Source organism: Tamandua tetradactyla, chromosome 6 (assembly GCF_023851605.1).
Source record: "Tamandua tetradactyla isolate mTamTet1 chromosome 6, mTamTet1.pri, whole genome shotgun sequence".
NCBI classification, from domain to species: domain Eukaryota; kingdom Metazoa; phylum Chordata; class Mammalia; order Pilosa; family Myrmecophagidae; genus Tamandua; species Tamandua tetradactyla.
This window is the reverse complement of record NC_135332.1, coordinates 38631265-38655607: the sequence shown is the minus strand read 5'-3', so window position 1 is coordinate 38655607 and position 24343 is coordinate 38631265. Positions and strand designations below refer to the sequence as shown.

The window sequence follows — 24343 nt, the reverse complement described above, 5'->3', positions numbered from 1 at the left end:
GGATTTTGGTGTTTTATACCCTGCCCACCGAGACGCCTTCCACTGTTAAATTCGCCCACCCTTTGGTCTGCTTCTCCATCTCAAGTTCTCTTGTCCAGACACTCCACGACCAATGGAGGCCCCGGGACCAACGCCCATGCTGAGGGCTGCAGGAAGGCAGGTAGTGGGGTGACCTCCCCAGCCCCGCCAAGCCCGGGAACAAAAGCTCTCCACTCCACCCCTCCCCTGCAGGTGAAAGGACACTAGACAGCTCTGTTCAAAACAGTTTATTTTATTTTATTTTTTTTTTGTCAGACAAACACATTGATTTCTGGACCACAGTAGAGGATGGAAACCTTTCACAAACTTATTTATTTGAAAATACAAATATAAAATTATACTTTCCACATCTGTGATGTGAGAGACTGCCATCCACATAGTAATTTTTTACAACAGGGCTTTAAGAAAGCCACACACAAAGACCTGAAAGATGCTTGAGATATATATATATATAGATAGATACATATATATGTATATATATAAAAAAAATACTCACTACCAAAGTTCTCATCAGTTTCATACTAAAGTATAAAAGTAAGGGTGAGGTCAGCCACAGTGCTAGGGAAGGTTTTATTTCGATACATTTATGTCCACATGAAACGCTTAGACTTGCATCCTATTACATATGGAATTCCGAGTTTACAGTACGCCATGAACAGATCGGCTAGCCCACGCTACTCAGAGGACACTCACAGGGTGCACACAGGATGGCACAGTATGTACAGAATACAGTAGCAGAGGGCCTTGTCCGGAGGCCCTGGAACTTTCTCAGTCCCCACCCCCCGCCCCCCGGCCCCCTGCCTCCTGGAAAATGAAGTTTAGTCCAAGACAATACATTCTCATTATTTGATAGCCAAGTGTTTAGATTAAGGTTGTTCCCCCAGAGGGGTGGGTTTTATTTATATATATATACTTTTTATGTGTTTTAGTTTATGTATTATTATTATTGTTTTGGTTAAAGGAAAGAAAACGAAAACGAACGTATTACAGTATTAAAGTATTGCTTAACTTACAGCGTCTCCTTGTGTAGTGTCTGTGCCCAGGACGGGGCTGAGCTGACTTCTGCTTGTTTTCTGGTGAGGGTGAGGGTGAGGGTCTCTCTTCAATGTGCTTGCCTGCAGTCCATCCCTCTTCCCTGCCCGCTGCCCCCCTTGGAAGACAGGCTGGCCTGTGAAGCACATTCAAGAAAAAATCTCCCCTGTCCCACCCCGCCCCTCCCCCCCAGTTTCCCTCTGTCCCTGCGTGCCACTTCCAACTGATAAAGATAGGTATGAGTTAGTGTTTCTTTTGTAAACAATTTCATATGCAATATAATACAGAAAGCATGGCTGACCTTCAATAAAAAAATGTAGTAAACTATATTGCTTTATTCTTGATTATGCTGCAGTGAGTGAACGGCAGAGTGAAGCAGTATGGTGGCGGTGGAGGCTAAGTCCCTAGCCCTCATTTGCACTAAAAAATCAAAAAAATAGGTTTTATTTCTCTCTTTGGAACAAAAAAAAAAAATTTTTTTTCACGTTCCCCAAAGGAAAATAAAATAAAAAAATAAAAACAAAACAAAGCAAAACCAAAAAACAAGAACAAAACAAAAGTGAAAACAAAAACCGAACACCTTTCAGGTCGTTAGAACCAACAATGACCCGATGATTTTTATACTAGTCTAGCAAGATGTGTGTAACATTCACTGGCTGTGGATTGCTGTGTGGTGAAACGTTACATGGACAGCAATAGAGCCATGCTACCTTAAAGTCCAAGCTAAGAGTTCAAATTAAGATGAAGGAGAGAAACGCAAAGGCCACTGGGGCTCCTCCGTCTGAATCACGCCCACGGGCGCCCGGGGTGGCGCTGGGCTGCTTGGTTTTCCCGCATGGGTGTGAGAAGGCCACGACCGACCGCGGTGACAGAGGCTCCTCAGAGGATGCCAAGAGCTCGGCCACCTCCCCCAGCTCCCCACCCAACAAGGACTGGGAATGGGTCAAGGAGCGAATGCGATTTGCTCTCCTCTGCTTGGGAGGAGAGGAACTCGGGGGTCCCAGGCAGATGGATCTGGAAGCCAGAAAGTCACCCGGTGGCTGTTTCATAATTCCGGGGAAAAGCCATCAGCCTAGAGGGTTTCTCCCCCAGGGAAGGCGAAAAGTGGCTCCCATGGTATCACCACTGAGCTCAACTGAAACAAAGAGAAGGCTGAACAACAGTGCTAAAAATAATTTACAAAAATCATTCAAAATGGACTTCTAGATGGGTGGGGGACTAACGCGAACCTTAACCTAGGTAGCCACATGAAAACATATCAGATTCCCACGAGATTTGTGCTATGGGCTACTGGGTCTCTTCAAAAGGTATATAAACATCTAAAACATATTCACACAGATTATCGATTTCTTCTGAGCATTCTTAAAAAAATATTTTTTTTTCTCTTAGTAAAATCATTTTAATATACCATGCCTCCCTCTTTTAAAAAATAAATTAAAAAAATCCAGTTTTGCATATCTAGCATTAGCATTTAAGGTAGTATGGCACACCCCTTCACAGTTTGGGGGGGGGGAAGTGGGGATCTACAAAACACCGTAGAGTCTGCCCGGCGTTTTAACATTGTGAGACCTTGGGTTAGTGGAAACCACATCAGATCAGCAAAAAGAAAATTAAACTTAAAATTGAAAAAAAAAATTAAAGGAAAAAAACTGCCCCCAAATTATTAGCTTTTTTTTTTTTTTCATAAATAAGAGAAAGTTCTATCCTTACTGGTCCTAAATCTGAATAACTATGTCTAATTTTTTTTAACCTTAATTACGTTATACCTATCAATATGTACTAGAAGAAAGAGGAGAAAAAAAGTCACTACACTAGTACCAGGACGGCACACTTACAAGATAGTCATTTTATACATTATTAACAGACAATGATCAACAGAGTTTTCTAAGAGGTGATGGGAGATGCAGAGGAACGGAGGGTGATGCAGTACAACACCAACAGGGACTTAATAGTAATTAAATTCCCTAGTCTAGACACTGAATTTCTGGGAATTTACTGTCTCTTTTTAATTTTCTTTGTTGCTGTTGTTTTTAAAGAAAACTTCTATTTTGTTATATTATTACTTGACAAGTTTTGATATTTTTAAAAGCGCTCAGCATTTTACTTAACCTGGTTGTTTAGAAATTAAAAAAAAGAAAGAAAGAAAAAAAAAAAAGAAAGAAAGAAAGAAAAAAAGCCTCTCCAAACAGCCTAACATTTTATTGGAAAAACAAAGAACATGTTACATGTTTTTTTTTTTTCTTTTTATGTTCTTGCTTTTTAATGAGAATTGAAAAAGGCTTTTTTTCTTTCTTTCCGAGTTAGCATTTTGGAGCCTTTTGTTTGAAGATGCTTTTGCCCTACCATGTCTGTGAATGTCTACATTAGTCTACTTTGTTAGTAAAATTTATAAAAATAGGAGTGCAGCAGCTCTTTATAATAAATGTCGCATTCAGTGTCTCATACTGGCTGTGCCTTAAGTACCAAATTTATAAACGTAACAATTTAAAAAATATTAATAAAACGTCAATATCACATTTTAAAAAAGAAAAAAATATATATCCACACTACAATAGGTTTTAATGCCATCTATTGCGTTGTACTTCTATAGTTGCTGTTTGCCGACCTATTACCAATATTTAAAAAAAAAAGTTAAATTAAAAAATATCCTTCATCATAAGTATCTTTCCCCAACCGAGGACCATATATTATAACAGCCAAATGTTAAACATGTGCAAACAGGAAACTGTCAGTTTTTCCTACCGGTCACAGTGCAGTGATGTTTATACTTTTTTTTATTTTTAAAATTCTGCTTACATCTACAATAAATTAAAAAAAAAAATTCTTCCATAGCCTCTCCGGTGATACTTGCAGCACTGAGGTATTAAAAAAAATATATAAATCAAAAGGTTGCTTTCCTAATTTGTAAATAGAAAGTGAATGGAGAAAAGGTTTCATTAATGCAGGCTTATCCGCTCGTCGCCACGGCCCAAGAGGTGGGGGCGGGGAGAAGAGAGACAAAGTGTCCTGGGGACCTTTGGAGGTGCTGAAATGACTGGACGATAGAAAATGATCAAATATTTAAAAATTAAGACTGAAAAAGAATGTTCCCCACCCCCTCCCACCCAAGCCAAACAGGTGTGCTTTGAAACTTTAAATATGTTTTAAATATTAAAATTGTAGCTTTGTTCTTAAAAAACGTCTTGGGAAAAGCGGTTTTTCATATTTTAAATAAAAACCTACCTAGATGGTAGCATTTGAAGCTGTGCACAGACGAGAGGCTGATATGCTGGCATGACACTAACAGTGCTCAGGTCTAGCACACAGACAAAAGGAGCTGACGGCGTTGTACCTTCTCCTGGGGTCGCCCTGGCAGCTGGCTGGTCTCCCGTCTCAGCAACTGACCGTGTCATCCTTCTTTCCCCTCTTCCTTGCACAGAGCATCAAACTGCCTGGGACTGACTCCCTCACAAAAATATTTTTGATTCTCTCTTTCTTAATAGTTTCTATGTAGTTAATGGAATTGTATTTACAACATCTCTCTTTTTTTTTTAGAATTCGCAATTTCAAAAAACCTTATAATATCACCTCTTTCAACAGAAAAAAAGCACTTATAGAAAGGGAGGACACTCAAAACATGGTCGTCCTTATCTTATTGCCGAAAATAGGTATACTTAGGTTAACAAAGAGACATCACAAAAAAGAACTGCTATAGAGTCTGTTAATTAGCCGACTACATCTCAATTCTTCTACAACGCAAAATAGAAAGTTTATGTCCACCTCCCACTCCACATTTCTTAACTTCGATTCAGTGTGTGCTCAAGTTCCACCTGAAAATTCATACAGTCTCAGAACTGGTACCAAAATATTGAGAGTATTATTCCCATCTCAGCATCCCTTAAAAGTGAGAACAGAATCAAAACAAGCAAAAAAAAAAAATCGTTTTTTTTTTTAAGAAAAAAATAACTCCTTAATATAACAATTATACTATGGTTAGCTTTTAACTAGATTTAAAGCTATATGACTACTGGACTAAGTCAAAATCACTACCAAATGTGATTCAAAGAGGTTTTAAAGGAGAAGGGGAAGAGAGGGGGGAAGGGAAACCATCGAGAAAAAAAACAAAACAAAAACCACCCAACCAAAATCATGGGTTATATACACATTTAAAAGCTGTTGTCGCATATTACAGCAGACTCGTGAGATGATGAGATGTAGCTGACCCTCTGTAGCGCCATCTCTGGTTGGGACGAGAAGTGAGGCTGGTGGGAGCCGGGTCTGATGGCATCACCTGAACAAAGGGCCACTCAGAAACTTCGCCCAGTCTTGCCTGGACATCCAGGTATGCTCTGCGTGGTGGGGAAGGTCAGGGGTTCCACAGGAGACCATAAGGTGGGGGTGGGAGGAGAAAGAAGACGTGTTACACGAGGCTGAGATTTATTCAGACTTTTCAATCAGAGTTTGAAGAGTGACGACATTTGGCTATCGAGTATCTTGAAAATGGCCAAGCTAGCAGCCTCTCTGCTGAGATCACAGTTAGGGGACTGTGGGCCCTTTCTTTGCAGATGGTACTGTATGCCAGAGGGTCACCTCTGCTGGGGACACGGTGGTGTCTGACCAGTCCCCCTTAACTGCTGAGGTGCAGCCACGAGGCTCAACTAGCTCATTTATTCCCTTTTGGAGGGGACCAGGTTGGCTACTTCATCCTTCTCTGGAGATGAGTCCTGGAGGCGGATGAGGGAAGATGGGCTGGGAATGGCCTCCCACAGGGGGAGCAGCCGCAGTGGTGCCGGAGGGGCGTGGGGGCTGAGTGGTGGGAGAGCCCTGGGCCACTCATCCTTTTCCAGGGGAGAAGCACTGGCAGCCCCAGCCTCTGGCCTTCCAGGGATCTGCTAGTTGTTTAATTCCAACTTCATCTGACTCTATGAAGTCCGGAGTCACCTTCAATTCCCAAAGGCTTTCGGACATCCCGCTCCCCTGCTTGCTCTCAAAGGAATCTTATTTCCCCTGGGCCCCCAAACCCAGCTTAATTAGTAATGAGTAGCTCTCCTTCAAACTGTTAGTGGCTTCTGGCTCCAGCCAGCAATGGCTGGGTCAGCGCACAAAGGGCAGTGAGGAGCGGGGAGAATTCACACACGTGGTTTATTTGGTTAAGAGAGGCAGTTGTGTTAGTTGTTGTGATTCTTTAGCAGCAACATTAGAGAAATACAAAAGAGATGGATGGAGCTCAATTCAGCTCGGTTCCCTGAATGGTCCCACCCTACAGTCCCAGCTGACTCCAGGGCCTGCAGAGGTGTCCCTCCGTCAGGAAGCCATTCTATTAACTGCAAACCGAAAGTGGCAAATTCATCCCTAGCTTTGCTCCTCCTATGTCCCTACTGCAAGAGTGAAGCCTCCTCCAGTTCTCGGGTCCCAGCAGGGAGTTGCACAGAATGACCCATTCCCAGGCCTCAGCTGTAGCCTTCCCTCTTCCAAAAAGACAGACCCACGTTTCAACCCCCCAGGTAACATCTGAACCTGGTGTGCATTTGATGCTTACACAAGAAGAAACCCCTTTTCATTCTTGGGGTTCTTGCCAAGAATGACAGAAATGCATTTTCAGATGAGAATGTGGTAAGAGGCTTCCTCGCTGACTGCCCCAACCTCCCTTCTCCTCCACTCCAACCCCCTCCATATCCCCATCAAAAAGATTTAAAAATGTTTAATTAACTTGAGCTCAGTTTAAAAGGTTAGGAAACTGGCAGGGATCCAAATCCATGTTACACAGGTGATGTCGTTAATTTAATTTGCTTTTTGTGCCATAATCTGGATAATTGCTCAGTAGTTATTGGCAAAAAATGTTTTCTTTTCACTAAAAGATGTAGTCCGACTGTTTGACTGTACAAACCCCATTGGCTGAGCGCCAATCAGCCAGCCCTGGGGAGCTGAAGGGGCCTGGAGACCCACAAGGTCAGCTGTCAGGACATTGAGGGGTGGCTTTGCCCCCCCTTTTCTAGGCGGGTTGGAAGCCCAGTGCTTTCCTACCTCCCCCCCCCACCCCACCCCCGGTTTGGGCATAGCACGAGACACGAGATCTCCTTCCAGTTTCCCACACTTGTGACTTCGAGACAGAGAAAGATGAGGGGTGGGGAAGATAAAGAAAAGGAATCAAAAGAACTAAAGGAAGAAAAAAAAAGAGAGTAAAAAAAAGGGATGTGTGTGTGTGCCATGATTAAAGCTGGAGGAAAGGATGAGATTAAAAGATTGGAGGTTTACCCCCCATCCCCCCGAAAAGGGGTCCAGAAAGAGGGGAGAGAGATGAAGACATGTGGACGTGATGAGAGAAGGGCGTGCGCTTAAATGTATGACTGGTCACATACATGTACGGACACGCCCGGCAGGGCGGAGACACAAGGCAGACACGGTAATACCTCAGAGTGAGATGGCAACGAAAGCACCTGCTCAATGGTATCCATTTGTAAAGGCCGTTGCAATCAAAGGTCCCTAAAATTGCACAATTGTTAAGGTCATCAGTGCGCTATACATGGGAACAGATTGTCATATTCTGGGAAAGGAAATTATCTCTAGGACTAGTCTGTGGTTGCCAGCATGAATATGTGATTCTGAGACACAATGCCCCAGGGGCCAGGCTGCCATTCTCCCGAGCCCCACCCCCTCCAGCCTCTCCCATCCCCCCACTCCCCACCCCCAGCTCCAGCCCTAAGTCTGTTTGTCCACCAGGGGCAAATCAAGAGCCAGATTCGGAGGGAGTGGGTAGATCTTGGGAAATGGAGGTTCATGCCCCAAACTGATGGGCACTGTGGCCCTGAACCCCAGAGAGCAGAGATATCAGATGTCTCTGTCCACAATTCCAACAGCTTCCGCTTGGGAGAAGGAAATCCTGTGCTGACAAAATTTGATGCTGTTTTGTAGTTATTTCAGAAAACCAGGACTGCACAAAGGTCCAAAGAACGGGGTTTTCAAGAACAAACAGGGTCTGCGTTTCTGAATGCCAAAAATGGAAATGGCTGTGTTCTAAGTGGTGATGGACGGTCCCTCACGTTGAGGTAGCTATAAGCTGAATACTAATACTCTGGACTTGGTACTACAGCTGATCCCAGGGATGTGACTGACTCAAGTGATATTGGCTTGGGTATGGAATTGAACAAAGACCCAGCTTGCACAGGCCAGGGCTGGCAATGTACAAGACTGTGTAAGTATGTATGTGAGCGTGTGTGTGTGTGTGAGTGCATGGGTGCGTGAGCGAGGAAGTTGTGTATCTATGTAGGTGTGAGTGTATGTGAGAGAGGGGAGTGTGTGTGTGTGAGTGTGAGTGTGTGTGTGTGTGTGTCTGGCTTACAATGGACGGGAATCGGGTTGCTTGGTGCCCCCAACTGTGCACACGTATGTTCTCCCAGCGTGGCCCCCAAGGTAGGGCTCCTCTGCTGCCTCCCAGAAGTGAAGTCTGACAGGGACATGCCCTGGGACAGCAGACGCTTCCATCTGAGCTCAAAATTGTCTCCAAAGTGTGGAGTGAGGCCAGGACAGAGGTTGGCCGGTTTTCTGTTTCCAAAATGGAAGGGGCAGCGAGGGCATGGACTCAGGCACATTCATGCTCACACACCAGGAGGGAGAAGAACAATACAATCTGAAAACAGCATGCAAATCTGTTAAGCAAATTTCCATTGCCTGGATTAGTCAGATTATAGAACCACAGAGCAATACAAATATCAAATGCATCTGGCCTTCAGGGGGCCATGGCTAAAGAACTCAAGTGGGAACTTACTTGGAACCTGGAAACTGGAAAAAACATTAGCAAAGGAAGCCAGCGGCGGGGAGGGCTTGCACCCCACCCTCTGTCTCCCAGACACCAACATTGCCACTGGAAATTAGGCTGGGCACCCTGTCGGCTAAGGTGGCTACCATGGGGTGGGGTGGGGTGGGGGTGGGGGGCCCAGATCTGAGAAAAACAGCAAGAAAGTCCCCAGAAAGCAAGGATCATGGGAAGACCTACTATGTGCCAGGCACGGGCCAGGCACCTTCTGCCAATTCTCATGCCATCTCATTTTTGCAGCCAGGGCTGTATAAAGGAATACGGGCTCAGGGGCTGAAGGGGATGGAGAGGGGATTGGCACCCTGGCCTGCCCACGCTGCTTCTGCATGGCCCACGAGGAGGCAGGAAACAGCTACACCGAGGAGCTAAGCTTCAGCTCCGGGTGACAAATGTCAAGTCCACTCATGGACGTGCTGTTGCTGGGGACCCACCCTTCTCTGCCTCCCCAATCCTGGGCTTTCCTGGCCCAGCCTCCCCACTGGCCGCAAGGTTGGTCAGGAAGGAGGCGGGAGGGCAGGGAGAGGGAGGTACTCACAGCGATGCCGTGGCCAAAGCCGGAGCCCGGCTGTGGGCTGGCGGCGCTTATGTAATTCCCCACTGCGGAGTCCTGGCTGGCAGGGCCGTAGAGATCGGCGACGGGTCCTGGGCTGTTGGCCCCCGGGAAGCCTCCGGGCCGCGCCGGGTTGGAGCCTGCCGGGGAAGCGGGCGCGCCAAAATTCGGTTGAGCACTGTAGCTATTCAGGACTGGTGTGCAGAGAATAGAGCTGGGTATGAGGCCAGAAGCCAGGCATGCACCGGTCATTACAAGCCAAACACTCGAGAAAAACAGCTGAGGCCCAACTTCTAACACTCAACCAAGGCCATGCGAGAACATCAGCAGGGACTCAAAAATATTCAGCCCAGGCTACTACTAAGAAGCTTGGAGCTCCAAAAATATAGAGAAGAAAAAAACAATCATTCAACACACTACGGCAACCAACCGGAAGTGCTTCACTGCCCACCAAATTATCACAATAGAAATAGAGAGATATATGGAAGAGAGAGAGAGAGAGAGAATTTTTTTCACATCTGAATTGACGCTCATGCAGTCTTTTCTAGGTCTGGGCACGTGGAGACAGCATTCACATCCCATGCAAACTACAAAGGAACTAGTTTTAGACTACACATTGTGTTAATATTGATATTAAAACGTGACAGAAAACAAAGCAATTTGTGTCCAGGAAAAAAAAAATCTCTGGGGAGGGGATTTTGGATTCTTTCGTTTGTTTCACTTTTTCTTTTTTTGCTTTTTGGATCCATTTGATGAAAAAAAAAATTTTTTTTTTAAAAAAAGACCAAAAAGATCTCCATTCTCCATCCCCCCACCCATCCCCCTCCCCTCTCCCTACTCCCCCCGCCCCCCACCATTTACATCCCCGCATGAGTCGTCAATACTGGAGGTGGTCAGAGGATGGGATATGTCATGGAAAGTTTGGGCATCTCAACATAACAGTAATGGTGGCGGGAGAGGAGTCCCTTTTGGGGTGGAGAGCAGGGGATGGGGTGGGGATGGTAAACCTGGAGGCTGGGGTCAAAGCTGGGGTGAAAGCCAATGACGCTACAGGACACCCACACACTCACCTCCTGCAGTAGAAGGAAGGGGGGATTTAAACTTTTTTTTCCTTTTGTTTAAAAAAAAACACAAAAAAAGAAGTATGAATCCAGGGCATGGCGACTGAACCAATTTATAGCTGAAGCATATCTGACCTAAATGCTTGCTATCTGTTAGCTGTCCTCAAACACAAAATCCAGACTGAGAAAAAGAAAGCTCAGAAGACGCCCTTGCTATCGAAGGGTGGGACTTGGTGCCCACAGATCCAGGGCGGGGGCTGCGGGCGGGGAGCCAGGGGGAGGGAGACGCCGCCTTCAGCTGCCACCCCGGCCTCCCCTGAATCCCACCCTTGTCTCCGCACCCCTCGACCTCATGAATTTTGTCTTGTCTTTATTTTCCCTCGGTAACTTAAATCATTATTTTTTTTTCCAGAATGGAAAAGCACACATTTTACTTATAAAAGCAAATTTTCTGATTTTTAAGCATGGAGATGAGTCTGGGGCCGGCCATTTCAGGCCGATGCTAACTGGACTTGGAAAAACAGGCAGTCTGAGCTCCACTTCCTTGGCCCCGGGTGGGGGGGCAGCTCCCGGCCCCGGTCATTTCTCCCTCCCACCTCTCTCAGCTGCCCCCTCCCTGCCCCGCCACCGGCTGCTTTCCAGGGCAGAAGGAAAGAGCATCGGCCAGCTCGACCCTCGGCCTCTGCCCTGCTCGCAGGCCTGTGGCTGGGGGCTCCCCTTCTGGGGAGGCTGGAAGAGCCAGAAGTGGATTTTGCCCACTTGTCGTTGGGATGAGAAGAGATGGATGATGCATCAAGGGGAAAGCCAGGCTGGTGGGAGACCGAAGCTATTACACGAAGAAACAAGGAGACCAAAGCAGCTGGGCTGGGCGCCTGACTCCGCACAGACAGATGCGGTTATACCTCCGCGTGCCCGTTGGGGCAGGAAGCCCCAGGTGAGACCCCTTTGAAGCCGTGGCCGAGAATGGAATACATTGGCCAAAGGAAAGAGCGGGTTAAAGAGAAAAAGAAAACAACAATAACAACAAAGAGGCTGAGAGCAAGTGAACAGCTTATTTGGGAATGTGCTGGCATGGGGAGTTTTGAACACAGAAGATTAAACTTGCAGATAACATTTGGTCCTTTTCACTCGTGGAGGCAAATATCAAGCGGAGATATTCAAAAAGCGGTTATTATCTTGGTCTAACATACTTTTTCTTCTGGGCTTGGGAAAATAGAGAGAGCTCAGACAGTGCCTGGTTTCCCCAGGCAGCGGAACCCCCTTCCTACATAAAGTAACTCATGGTCCTGTTCTGTTTTAGAGGAAAAGGATGAGGTAGGAGTCGGGGGTGGGGGTGGGGGTGGGAAGGTGGTAGAAGATAAAGCTTTTGCCTTCTTTTCCCTGGGGCTGAATGAAGATCCAGGAAGGTCCTGGGCAGCCTGCCTGTGTAGGGGATGGGGTGAACGGAGGTTTTGGTCACGGTACCTTCCAACAGGGAGAGCCACCTAGAGACCAATCCATCCAGCAGAAGCAGCATCAGAGACAAGATGTAACGTGTGCACAGAAGGATGTTGTCCAGAGATGCCCTGCTGTAGGCTTAGAAGACAAGAGGTACTATGCCCATCCCTGGCAACCCCTCCCACTCTTGTGTACTCAGGACAACGTCTTGCAAACATGTTGGCTCAGATTCTAGGGAAACCTGGGACTACAAGCTGGCCTGAAATCCCTCCCCAAAAACAGCTGCTCTTAGGGCTGTATCACCCCTCCTCACTGGTCATCGTCCATCAAATGACACTAAAATCACCACGGAGAAGGCACTGCATTGGAATGAAGCTTTAAACTTTCAAGTCCCATTTTATTTTAAACTTGCAGGTCACAATGCCTGAGTCCCAGCTGAAAAACAACTTGCAGATATCTCCCAGCCAGGGGTGAAAGAGCAGGCTGGTGGGTCTCCACCAGAGGGCGCAGTCTGCAGACACTAATCACCCAGTCCTCCCGGTCCCCTCTCTTCTAGGCTCCTGGGCAGTGAACCTGCAAGATGTGGGGCATGGACGAGAGGCACATCTGGGCTCCATAGAGCCCGCTAACAACCCTGACCAAGCCAGCTGGGAACCCATGCATCTTTGGGAAGACACAAAAAGCAGGTGCTGGTGGCTCAGGAAAAGAATCAGGGATGCCACTTCTCACATGAACTTGTCAGTAGTTGTTCCCGAGGTCTAGTGGAGGGCAGGCACTGGGACAAGGTAATTTTCTACCCTGGGAAGTTGGCGTAACTACTGGCTAAAGGCCGGCTGGCTACATGGAAAAGGGAGCCCTGTGGGGATCTGGTCTCCCCTAAGCTGTGTCCTCCAGAGGAGAGGCTGGGGGAGAAAGCATGCACACTCGACCTTCTGAAGCCAAGTTCCCAACCAGAGGCCGCTCCCTCTGCCATCAATTCCCGATGACCTGGCCTCATGGAGGGGCCTTTCCCCAGACACTGGGACTCATTTTGAGGGAGGAGAACCAGTTCCACAGGCCGAGATCAGGTCAGGCAGAGCGAATGGGACATCACCCCTAATGTGCAGCTGTACCTGCCTGTTGTCAGCCAGTGTGCGTGTGCATGTGTGCGTGCATGGAAGAGGGTTCTCAGTAAGTGTGGGTGAATAAGTAATGCTGAGAATCCTCAACTGGCTATAATGGCTCTAGTTCCAGAACAGGACAATGCTTTGCAAACACCTTGGTATTTCTGTTCCAGAAGCTATGGCTGTTAAGTGGCCTGGCAAGTTGGGTGAGCAGGTCACTTCTCTATCATCTTCTCTGGGCAGGGACCAGAGCAACTGTTTAATCCGGGCAGAGGCAGTTTCCTCTTTACCTCTCACCCTGTCCCCCAGGATCCTCTGGGCTCTCCTGATCCAGGAAGTACCTCGAGGGAGGCAGCTATGGTGTAGACTAAGGGCACACTGGACTTGGAGTCAGAAGCTCTGAGTGGGACCTGGCCCGGACCCCGCCGGCTGCGTGCCTCCTTGTACGCTGCTCACCAGCCTGAGCCCCAGTCTCCTCGTCTGTAAAATCTGAGTGGTGCCTTCCTTATTTAATCTGACTCACAGACTGCTCTGAGGATGGAAAAGAGAAAGGGCTCTGTAACTTACGGCAAATGCAAAGTGTAAAGCAAATGCCCCTGACTATTCTTGAGATCATGGTACAGACACAGCCTAGCAAGGCAGGTTACATATGCAGATTCAGGAAAATCTGATCTAGTCCAGGAAAATACAATTTGTTCACCACACAAATCGGTAGGTGGTTTACAAAAAAAAGAAGCAATTTGTTCACCTGGTGCACTTGATTATCTTGGGTTTGAAGAAATGACTCCTGGGAATGGAGGGTAGTAAGGCAGGGACATGCAAGTGTCACAGAGGCCAGCAAGAGACAATAAGCTGGAGGAATTTTAGGGTGGATAAGGGAGGGACTCCTGCTCTTCGAGGGAATAAACTACGGTGACTGCTGACTTGGGAAGGCTAGGGAAACTTATTCTGGAAACCTTCACAAAGGCCTGCTGCAGGCTGAGGCCCTCACCGGCAGAGCTGGACCCACAGCTCACAGGCACCTTTCCCCTCAAGGGTTCTAGGTGAGCCAAGACAGCTGCCTGCCTTAGGCTGGCACACCGTCTGCAGGTGCCTCTGCCCAGCTGTGGTCTGATGGGGCTGGTCTGAGAGCGGAATTAGTCCATGAGGGCAGGGAAATGGAAGTGGTGGTGGGGAGGGGGACAGTGACGGGCAGAACAGCCTCACCGTGGGTCTACAAAAGGCCCAGAAGCCTGGAAGCTAGAAGTAGCTGGAGGCAAGGGTATTTCTGCATTGGCCCTAAGTGATGCCACGGACCTGAGGCAAAAAACTAGAACCTGAGACTGTGAAAGGGGCACCCCTCAGAGGGCACCTCGGTCTCTAAGTCCTGAAAAATGGATTTTAGTATGACCAAGAGAGAGCAACTATCGACGAAGTTTCCAGATGAGCTCAGCTGGCATATCTGGGATAAGTTCCAGCCCTAGAGCTAGTTTCTGGTTTGGTGGGTCCCCAAAGGGCAGGGCCAGCCCTCGACGCAATTGCAACCATTCCTTTTGTATATTATCTGCCCCCACTGGGTTTAATCTAAGGCTGGAGACCCCTGTGGTCCCTGGCACGTTTCTGGGACACAGCCTTCTCCTTGGCCAGCCAGCATGCACTGCTTCAGGGCTAGGCAAATGCAATGGACGGCCGGTCCTTATAAAGTCCAGTCCAGAAGGTCATGTGCTGCCCAAACAGAATGAATCACACCGTGCATTTCAGAGCCAAGCAGAAGGCAGTTTCAGGTGATTGGTGGGTGTCACAGCCCCCGTTCCCCACCCCCCAGCTCCCGACAGGGTGGGGAACCAAAGCTGGTGAGACCACCAGTCTGCTGATATCCTTCTTTGAAGCCAGGGGCTGTGTTAATCCTTTATACTGGACTTGAGAGGTTTTGCTTGTTTTAAAGAAATTAAACTAACTGAAAAAGGAAGGAGCAGGGGAAAAAAGAAGTTTTTGATTGTGGAAACCTTCATGGATCCCTTCTGACATCTGGCCACTCCTTGCTCATGGCTCTGAAGAATGGCAGCTGGTCAGCCAAGGCCTTTCCTGGATAACGGATTGGGAACTCCACCCTGTTGTCTCTTTCTTGTGTCCTCCAAAGAGGGCCCACCATAAATTTATGCAAATGGTCAAATGGGGAAGGTCAGCATGCATGGCAAATTATTAAAGCATGTCTCCCGAGCTAAGCAAGGTGGGATTACACTCCAGAAGTCTGCCCAGCCAGCTATTGGCCAGGGATCCTTGGCTCAGCTTCCCTTCTAGAGTGTAGCCTGAAGGTGGGAGAGACAGAGAGAGAGGGCCAGCAATTATGTCCAAGCTGGGAAAATTGCTTGACACTCTAAATTAAAATCAAATCAGTTCAGAGACCCCAGATGCAGGGACAATCAATTTTACACATAATACTTTTTTTCCTGCTGAAATTCAGGCTATTTCAGGAGGGAAGGAGAAAATACACTTTAAAACTGGGGGAGGATTAAGAGAGCAATGTGAAGTTATTTCTTTTGCATTGTCTCAGTATGTAAACAAATACACTATTGAGAGGTACGGACTCAGCCTGTTGTCATTATCGACTGGCCAGTTTTGGCATTATCCAGAGACCGCCGGCTCATCTTTAAAACTGCACAGGACAGGTGGAGAGCGTTTGCCCATTCACTGGCCTGACAGGGGAGTCACTGCGACACAAACGCTCCAAGTGTTGGTGACAACGGTGCCAGCCTTCTAAGATTGCAGTGTCTGCTTGTTCTCTCAAAACTGAACCTGCTTCAGACCACCATGGCTAGTGCTGATGATGTCTGCTGGTTAGGCTGGAAAGTCCCAAGCAGGGAACTGATGGAGGAACTTAAGACTGTTTCGTAGAACTCTCTGTGCTTCCAGTCAAATCACATGCAATACCATCAAGAGATAAATTCACTACTGGCTGGCTCTAAAGCCCTAATGCAACTTGCTAATGGTGAACCTGGGGATTCATGCTGCCATTCAAATGGATGCAGGGAAGAGGTCCCAAACGCCCAGAACAGAACTGTTTGAGGAATGCTTTGTGGCCAGAACTATACTTAATGTTGAGACACAGTCTCATCAGAGAATGGCTCTCTTTCCAACTTGACGCTCTTTCCTTATGGGCCCTGATCTGGGTCTGTGGGTGTGTCTCTCCTACTCAGAAAGGACCAGGCTGGGTGGGTTCTTGGCTGGCTGGTTGGCTGTTAGTGGCTGGCGGGCATCCACTTGTGGTGCAAATTCTGGAGATGAAGCAGTCTTGCATGGGCCTCGGCCTGGTGGCCAAAGAGACTTTTGCCATGAGAGCAAAAATGAAACTTTTTCTGGAGCTCATGGCAGGTTCCCGTTTCTGCCTCAAACCCCCTTTGCCAGCCAGGGGTCTCCAGGGAATGACCTTGTTTGTATGCTTTCAAGGGGAACATGGGGGAGGGACCCCAAGAAGGGAAAAGCTCTACTTAGTGACCAGGCATCATGGGGATGGCTGGTGGGGTGAAGCTGCCTGCCCGGCCAGTGTAAACCATGTGCACACTTCACCAATGAAAGGACCTCAGCAGGCTGCCACAGGCCCGGCTTTGGGTCTCAAAAGTGAAGTGGTATCCCCAAGCCGTCCCCAGTGTGGACAGGTGTTTCAATGGCGCCTCCATCCTAAACCTCCAAAGGGCTTTGGAGGACAAGGTGAAATCCAACCAGGGAAACAAATGTTTATGGCTCGGCTAACACTAATATCCTGCTGCCTTGTCCCTAAATGAATTGCAGCACCCACGGCCCTGGGGAGGTAGGGTGCCATGGGATGATGCTAAAGCCTCTGCTTCCTCATCCAGCCTAAATCCGCCTGAGCAGCAGCACCACGGCCAGAAACCAGCAGCACCCACGGCCCTGGAGAGGTAGGGTGCCATGGGATGATGCTAAAGCCTCTGCTTCTCATCCAGCCTAAATCCGCCTGAGACTTAAAAGAAAATGGAGACAAGGGAGCATGTGCCCAAGTGGTGTGGCTCTCCAGGTTTCTCTTAGTTTACTCCTGTGAACATCCTTTGCTTTGTTTTGATCTGGTGCCTGCCTTCATCCTTGACGCACATCCATTTCTTTACCTTTTCAAATAAGAAACCAGTCTGGCTTTTTCCCACTTACCCCCAGCCTCTGCCTCATGCTAGGCTGTTTCTAATTCCTACCCTGAAAGCTACCTTCACTTCCCGCCCCCAACCAGAGAGGTCGGTCCTCTCTTGTGTCTTGTAAATGATCCCACCCATCACAGACCAGTGCAAATTTTCTGTATGATATGCTGTCACAAAAAGGATACACTGTGAAATCCAAAGTCAACACTACATACTTAAAAGAATGCCTAGCATGGCATTCTTAGTCATGATGAAAAATGATGTAAGAATTAGAGAACACCCTATCTGCTATACCAGTGGGGATAAAATAGGGCTGCACCAATGGGTTGAGACCGCAGAGTTCTAGGAGCTCTGGCTTCTGAGGGTACCAGGCAAGTGGTAAGTGTTTTACACCATCTTTTTTTCACAGGCCTTACACCCTGGAAGAGTAGCTCTATAGCCCTGCACTGCAGATTAGGAGACTGAGGTTTAGAGCCATGCAGTGACACATCCAGCCTCACACAGCCAGTGAAGTGTCTCTAACAGGACTGACCCAGCTTTGCTAACTCGGAAGCATGTATGTTTTAAACTGTATCACGCTGCCCAGGTGTCCTTCCCTGAATCACAGTTTGAAATGGTTTCCTCTGTTCATGTGGATCTTTCTTTGCCTTAGAGAGATCACAAATTCAAGGACAAGGAATCTACTCTCCAACCCCGGAGTGGAAGCTCCTGAAGGCTTGAACCCTGTTACCCTCCTCAAACTGGGAGGTCCTGGTGATGGAGACACAGCTCCCCTGTAAGTCTGGGGGCTCTCTGAGGGCAGATCGTGCCTGCCACATGAGATAGGGGGCTGCCTCTCTCCCAAGGACTGGGCCATCCTCATCTGTGCCACACCCAGAGAACAAGGTTGTGTACAAAGCAAGTGTGTGGCATTGGTGGGTGAGGGGTGGAGAGGGCAGTATAGGAGAGAAAGAGCTTGCCATGCCTTGCCTCTCACTGGGGCCCCTTCATATAGGGACCCAAAAGACCAAAAGTCCCAAAAGACCACTCCATTCTGTGGGCAAGTCCTTTGGACAGCTAGTTTGCCCTAAAGACAGATCAGCATTTACTGCCCAATCTAATGGAAACGCATTGCCTGGGGTTCCAGCATCGAGAGGATGCAGTGGGGAGGAGGCCCAAGGGGCAGCTCCTTGAGGACCTGTACAAAAGGCTTTCCACTTGAGCAGCCAGTCTTTAATGACTATAAAGGGACAGGCGTTAAATCCATTTTTGATGTATGTGCTAATAGTTCTGTGTCCTTGAAGTTCAAAGCGGGCACATACATGTCACTAATTAGCCAGGCACAGAGCCATTCTGCTCCCTCTCGTTTCTAATTAGGTCTTTAATAACAAACAAACTCCGACCTTACCAAAAGGCCCCACTCCTCCAACAGTCAAGAAGGGCGGTGTTTTGCTAGTTCTAGGTGTGGGTGCTCTTAACCTCAGCCAAGGTAGTCTGGGAGGTGGGGGGCTGGGAGGCTGGGAGGCAGGAAGGCAGGAGAGTTCCTTGTATGAGGACAGAGGCCCCTTCACCCCACCCTGAAGGGGTGGACTTCTTGGCTCTGCTAGGAGGAGCAACGGGGGACAGGAGAGCCCTGGGCTTCTAGACTGCAGGCTCACATTTGTGGAGTTGGGATGAATTGCCTGACTGAGTGCCATTTATCCATTTCTGAGAACGGGATGCTGGTGATGATGCCACAGAGATGGCGTGAACATCTACATCCAGGAAGAGCTTGGTGGTATCTGAGTCCATGGTTACACACTGGAATCACCTAGGGAGCTGTAAATCCTCCTGAGGCCTGGGCCCCACCCTAGTAGATTCTGAGTTGATTGGCCTGCAGTGTGGCCCTGACACTGGGAATTTTGAGAACTCCCTAGGTGATTCTAATGTGTGCCAAAATTTGAGAACCACTGTGTTGGTGCCAAGCTCAGGTCTGATTTCTCATCCACAGCAGTTTTTAAGAGGTCCACCTTAACTAATGAATACCATCCACCGATGCATGCCAAGCCCTCCAGGGCTTATCAACCACACCCAAGGATGGAAATTTGGGGGAATCGAATTTTTAAAATGATACACCATCCTGGAAAATACTGTCTCTCCCTCTGCCTTTGTGCATTAAAAAATGTATGCCCGAGTATTTTCAAATGCAGCCCACCAAGCTTTCTCACGACCTCTGGCTTTCTCTTTCGTTGCTCTTCTGGGACCTTAAGGTATTGTCACTGTCACATCTTTTACCCCCAAGGACAAGGGATGGAGAGCTTCGGCAACAACAGCGAGAGGCTGAAATGGCCCCCAAGGACCCTCTTAAGGCCGCCTTTTATCGAGATGGAAACAGCCCTGTTGGTGGCAGAACCTAGCTTGGGACCAAGACTTCAGATCACCTAAGCTCTTGCACTGCCTCTATTGTTCTTTCTTACTGGATTCATCCTCAAGGCAACCCCTCCCCCACCAGGAGGGGGACGGGTTGTAAGGGACGCTGTCAGCAGTTCCAACACCAAAAGCCAGGGGACAATCCCTGAACACCATGTAGTTTTCCAGCAGGTCATTTCCAAACCTGAGCCGAATGTGTTCTACAAGCCAGGTAGGTTGGGGAAGAAGGCTGGAAAGGCAGACGAACTAATCTCTGGGGCTACTTCGGTGGAAGGTTTAAAAACTATTTTACACACTTAGGTCTGAATGAGCAAGACCCAGAAAAGACAAATAACTTGGTCAAGGACACACAGCAAAACTGGATTAGGGGTTTCCTCCAACACTGGTCCTGTTTTCTGGTTTGGCTGCTGTGTCTGGTCTTCTCTCAGGAGGTCCTTCCGCATGGGTCAGTGCCTGCCTGGTCCCCTGACCGCAGGGCGTCCTGGACCCTGCGTGTGTTGCGAAGCTGAGCCTTTTCTCTTCTCCCTATGCCGAGGAAAGCCAAGCCTCTCCGGGTGACATTCAGAAAGTAAGTTCTAGAAGAGGGGAAAGAGTGGGTGGGTGGGGGACAGCCTTTCCCTTCCACTGCGGCCTCTACCGCACCCTCACAGGTTTGCATTAATTGTTTACCACAGACCTGGACAGACCATTTTATTAATATTAATAAGTAACCAGGAACAAAGGGCCCCTTTATTTTTAGCCTTCTCTAATTGCGTAGTAATTACTCATCTACAAAACAAATGAGCCCCTGCTCGCGGTTGCCATGGTTCCCGGAGTCCAGCCTCTCTGCAGGATGATTGGCCGAGGAGTCGCTGCTCTCGGCTGTGGCCCCGCCCCTCCCCACAGCCATTGGCCCAAAGCAAAGCCCCAGCAACTGGGCGGCCAATCCCCTCCCGGTCCTAGGGCTGGGCAGTGCCTGCCGGCGACCTTCCGGATTCTGTCCTCGGAGCCCACGGGAAGGGCTGTTGACTCACCCCCACGGAGAACGTCTGTCTTTTCCCAGAGACGCTCTCCCTTGTTCCCCCGCCTAGTTTCTTTTGGGCAGTGCCTAACTTTCTTCAGCTTTGTTGGAGCCGAAGTCCCTCCAAACAGTGACCTTCAGGCTGGCTCCCTTTTACGCCAGCACCCCTCCTCTCGGACGCCTTTGTCTGACATTGGTCTGAATGGATTCAGGGACCCGCAGTCAGAACAGAAATGTCAGCCAAAGCCCGACAGTGCCGTGACGTTAAGTCTGCAACAGTAGAAAGCAGGTGCAAAAAATACATATAATGCCCCCCAGGCCTGTTGTAAAGGATTTTGAGTTTTCTCCTTCCCCAAGGATATGGAGAATTGAGTTGGGAGCAGCCGTGGTTTTTTTTTTTTTTTTTTCTTTCTTTTTTCCTAAGTGTATGTTTTAAAGATGCCGAGTCTTGCTCACCGGGCTGGTACGGTGGCGGGCATCGTCTCCTCAGGGCCGCTGAGAATGCAGACCGATCAGACCGGCCGGGCTCAAGTCCTGTGTCTGCTACCCCGGACGAGCCACATATTCTCCCTAAGCCCCAGCTCGTTAATCTTTAAAATGGGAATGACCACTTCATAGGGTTGCTGTGAAAATTAAATAGGATAAGGCGTTTGGGCTTGGCTGGTGACGATGCCACAGAGATGGTTCACATTAAACAATAAATGTTAGCTATTATCATTAATATATTACTGTTATCATTATCTCAATCAAGTTGACTGGGAATTGTCTCTAACATTCCATCCACCTCTTGCAAGGGACCTCCCAGGTGGCGGGGTGGGGTGTGGGTCTGCATTTGGAGATCCTGGCTGGACCGCTCCCATCTGCACCATGGGTGGGGTTCACCATGACACTCACCCTCTGGCAGGTATAAGGGCAACACCCAACAGCTGACCAAAAGCATTATTTGCCCTCCTCTTGTTCTATATGATCCCAGACCAGTAAGGGGAAGCCTTTTAATTAATATTAATATATATATCCAGGAACAAAGGGCCCCTTTAATGTCTGCTTTCTCTAACTGCACAGTAATTATTCCTCTATACTAAGAATGAGGGCTAGACTGACGTTGCCTCCTAGAGGACTGGAAGTATACTGCTGGCAAGAGCAGGGGTCACCCTGAGACACATACAAAAGTCTTCCAATGACCCACGGACCCACCTTTCATTCAAGCAAACTCACCACTCAGGAGAACTGCGGGCACAAGAAAGAATGAGGGCTAGACTGATGTTGCCTCCTAGAGGACTGGAAATATACTGCTGGCAAGAGCAGGGGTCACCCTGAGACACATACAAAAGTCTTCCAATGACCCACGGACCCACCTTTCATTCAAGCGAACTCACCACTCAGGAGAACTGCGGGCACAAGGCTGTGCTGAGAAGATGGGAGTAAAGATGGGGGCGCCCCAGGGAGGGGTAATCGGGCGAGGCTTCTTAGCAGTCCCAGCTGGAATTTTACCGAGGCAGCAAGGGCAAGGACATGGGGAAATGGGCTGGCTGAAAGGCTGGGGGCAGTGGGGGGCAGTGGCTGCCACAAGCGTCCAGGAGGGACACCCAGCAGCCCAAGCAAAGCAAAGGCCATTGAGGGAATCCAAGGTGGCATCACTGAGGGGGAGGAGGCGGAGGCCCTGGGCTGGAATGCCCTCTGGTGTCTGCCTTCTGGCTGGGTCACTCCTTCCTCTTGTTCCAGGTCACAAACCCAGCCCCGAGCTTTGGGATTAGTGGTCAGGCTGTGCCCTATGGGGCCTCTGCCAGGCTGATCCGCCTTCGATGTTTCTGTCCACGGCAAGCTCCCCCGGCCATGTCTCATTGTAATTACCTGTTGGTCCCCACCCTAAGGCTGGGTGGTCCTCAAGGACACGACTGTGCTCGGTGTTCATCCATGAGCTTCCAGGGCTGTGGTGGACATCACTGGTTGTCTACACAGCATCCATTCCCTCCTTTGCCCTCTTATCGGGACCCAGATTTTCCTTTGGGCTTCCTCCACTTTGTAAAAGCCATTCAGTTTAGAAGGGGAAGGGCCCCACCCTCAGCGATCAGTTGCTATAACCCAAGCTTTTTTAGCCAAGCAGCACAAAGCTCTGCACTTTTGTTAGGATTCTGGACCATATGACCCCTTTTCTAGCCAGGGTGGTGTGAAGCTGAAAACTTGCCACCATAAGAAAACCCGACACAAACACAATATTGAAACGAAAAGGGGGACAGAGCTAAAAGAAGTGCAGATATAGAGCCCTGAGCAAAGCAAACAATGTCCACTCGTCTGTGGACCTCTCAGTATGTGCGCTAATAAATCCCCTCTAATATTTAAGCCGCACTAAGTTGGGTTTTCTGACACAGCCCAAAGCACCCTGATTCAATACAGCCTGCCACCTATAATAATAATTCGTTGTTATATGCTTAACAAATACCTGCTGAATTATAACTCCGTGGCAGACATGCCCTGGACCCAGTTCTGAAATCTGCATCAGAAAGGTGAGGCTGAGTGACCTTGGGCTGGATCCCAAGTCCTTGGCCTGCTGCTAGCACTTGAGGTCACCTGGGCTGTGAGTCCTTCACGAGTGAACACGGCTACCCCAGGGCTACTTCAAGGAGGCCAAAGACTTGGGTTCGAGTTTAGGGCTCTTCACCCTTGACCAGATCCCTGCTCCCCAGGGAACCAGGCATGTGACTTTGGGTAAGTCAGAACCATTCTGAAGCCCAGCCTTCTCATACAAAAAAACAACAACAAATAAACAGGTATTTGGCCCAAATTGTCTGCCCCCTTGCCTGCCTCATGGGGTTGCTATGATAGTGTTTGATATTTCAAAGTTGTACAGAAATATAAGGAATCATGACGCACCTAAAACATGCTCCTTTGATGATTCTCATCAACATGGGGCTTTTACAGGTTTGGGGGGGCCTTTAGGACCCTGAAGTGTCCCTACCCAGCCCCCTTCCTTTGTGTTCTATATGATCGTATGGGGCTGCCAAGGGCGCCCCTCCAGACAGCTGGGCCTGGGCTCCTGAGCCGGCCTGAGAGGGAGGGCCACCCAGCTTAGTGGGCAGGCAGGGATGTGTCACCCACTGAAAATCATTCCACCCATTTAAAAGATCATTAACATTCCCTCACTCCATTCGCTTTAGGATTAACTCATTCTTAAGTCTGGGCTTCAAGGCTAGTCACTAATTGTACTAGAGTTGATTTATCAAGTGCTTGGTATTTCTATAATAAAATTATTGATTAAAGCTGATGTATTTTATCCTCAACAGGGCTGGTCTTGAAAGCCCTTGGAAAATGAATGAAGCTGCTGAGGTCAGCGGCGGGCAGCTTTGCACATTATTATAAATTCACTGGGGTTACTGACATCTATGCTGGACTCTCTAGAGTGAAAGTGCAGGCTCTCCCTGACATGAAAAAAAAAAATGACAAACAGGAAAACAAGGCACAAGGCAGTGGACTGAGAGATGGGTGTTCATCAAAGATCCTGTGGGAAACTCTGGCTGGTGACAGTGGCTGGTCCTGTTGGGTCACAGGTTCGCTCTCCCTCTGGGCTATGGTGCTGGCTCATTCCGTGGCTGCAGATGTGCCTCTACTGTCAGCTAGAGGGTATCTCCATGACCCTACCCCCCAGAGGCCAGACTTGGGGTCACGGCCCCAGAGGATGCTTGCTGCTAGCACCAGGGAGGCTAGGGGAGGGACGTAGACAGTGGTCTGAGTCCTCCTGAAGCCCTGGGCATCAGCTCCTGCTGATGGAGGCTCAGAAAAGCCATCTTCAGAAGTGAAGACCAGCACGTTGATCTACTTT

The 24343-nt window shown here is 48.5% G+C and overlaps 1 protein-coding gene across 13 annotated transcripts in view; it reads right to left on the bottom strand.

Moving 5' to 3' along the window:
* Positions 1-253: 253 nt before the first annotated feature.
* The window catches only part of MSI2 (musashi RNA binding protein 2), a 501147-nt gene continuing 477057 nt past the window's right edge, over positions 254-24343 (bottom strand). For 9 of the 13 annotated variants that reach the window (XM_077164879.1, XM_077164875.1, XM_077164873.1 and 6 more), the window contains 3 exons: positions 9399-9607; positions 7461-7533; positions 5286-5399 (listed from right to left, as the gene is read on the bottom strand). In XM_077164879.1, coding sequence (XP_077020994.1) covers positions 7492-7533; positions 9399-9607 — 251 coding nt within the window. In that variant the 3' untranslated portion in view covers positions 5286-5399; positions 7461-7491. Of the gene's footprint in view, positions 5400-7460; positions 7534-9398; positions 9608-24343 lie in introns of all 13 variants that reach the window. The other 4 variants (XM_077164872.1, XM_077164876.1, XM_077164874.1 and 1 more) reach the window with 4 other exon arrangements.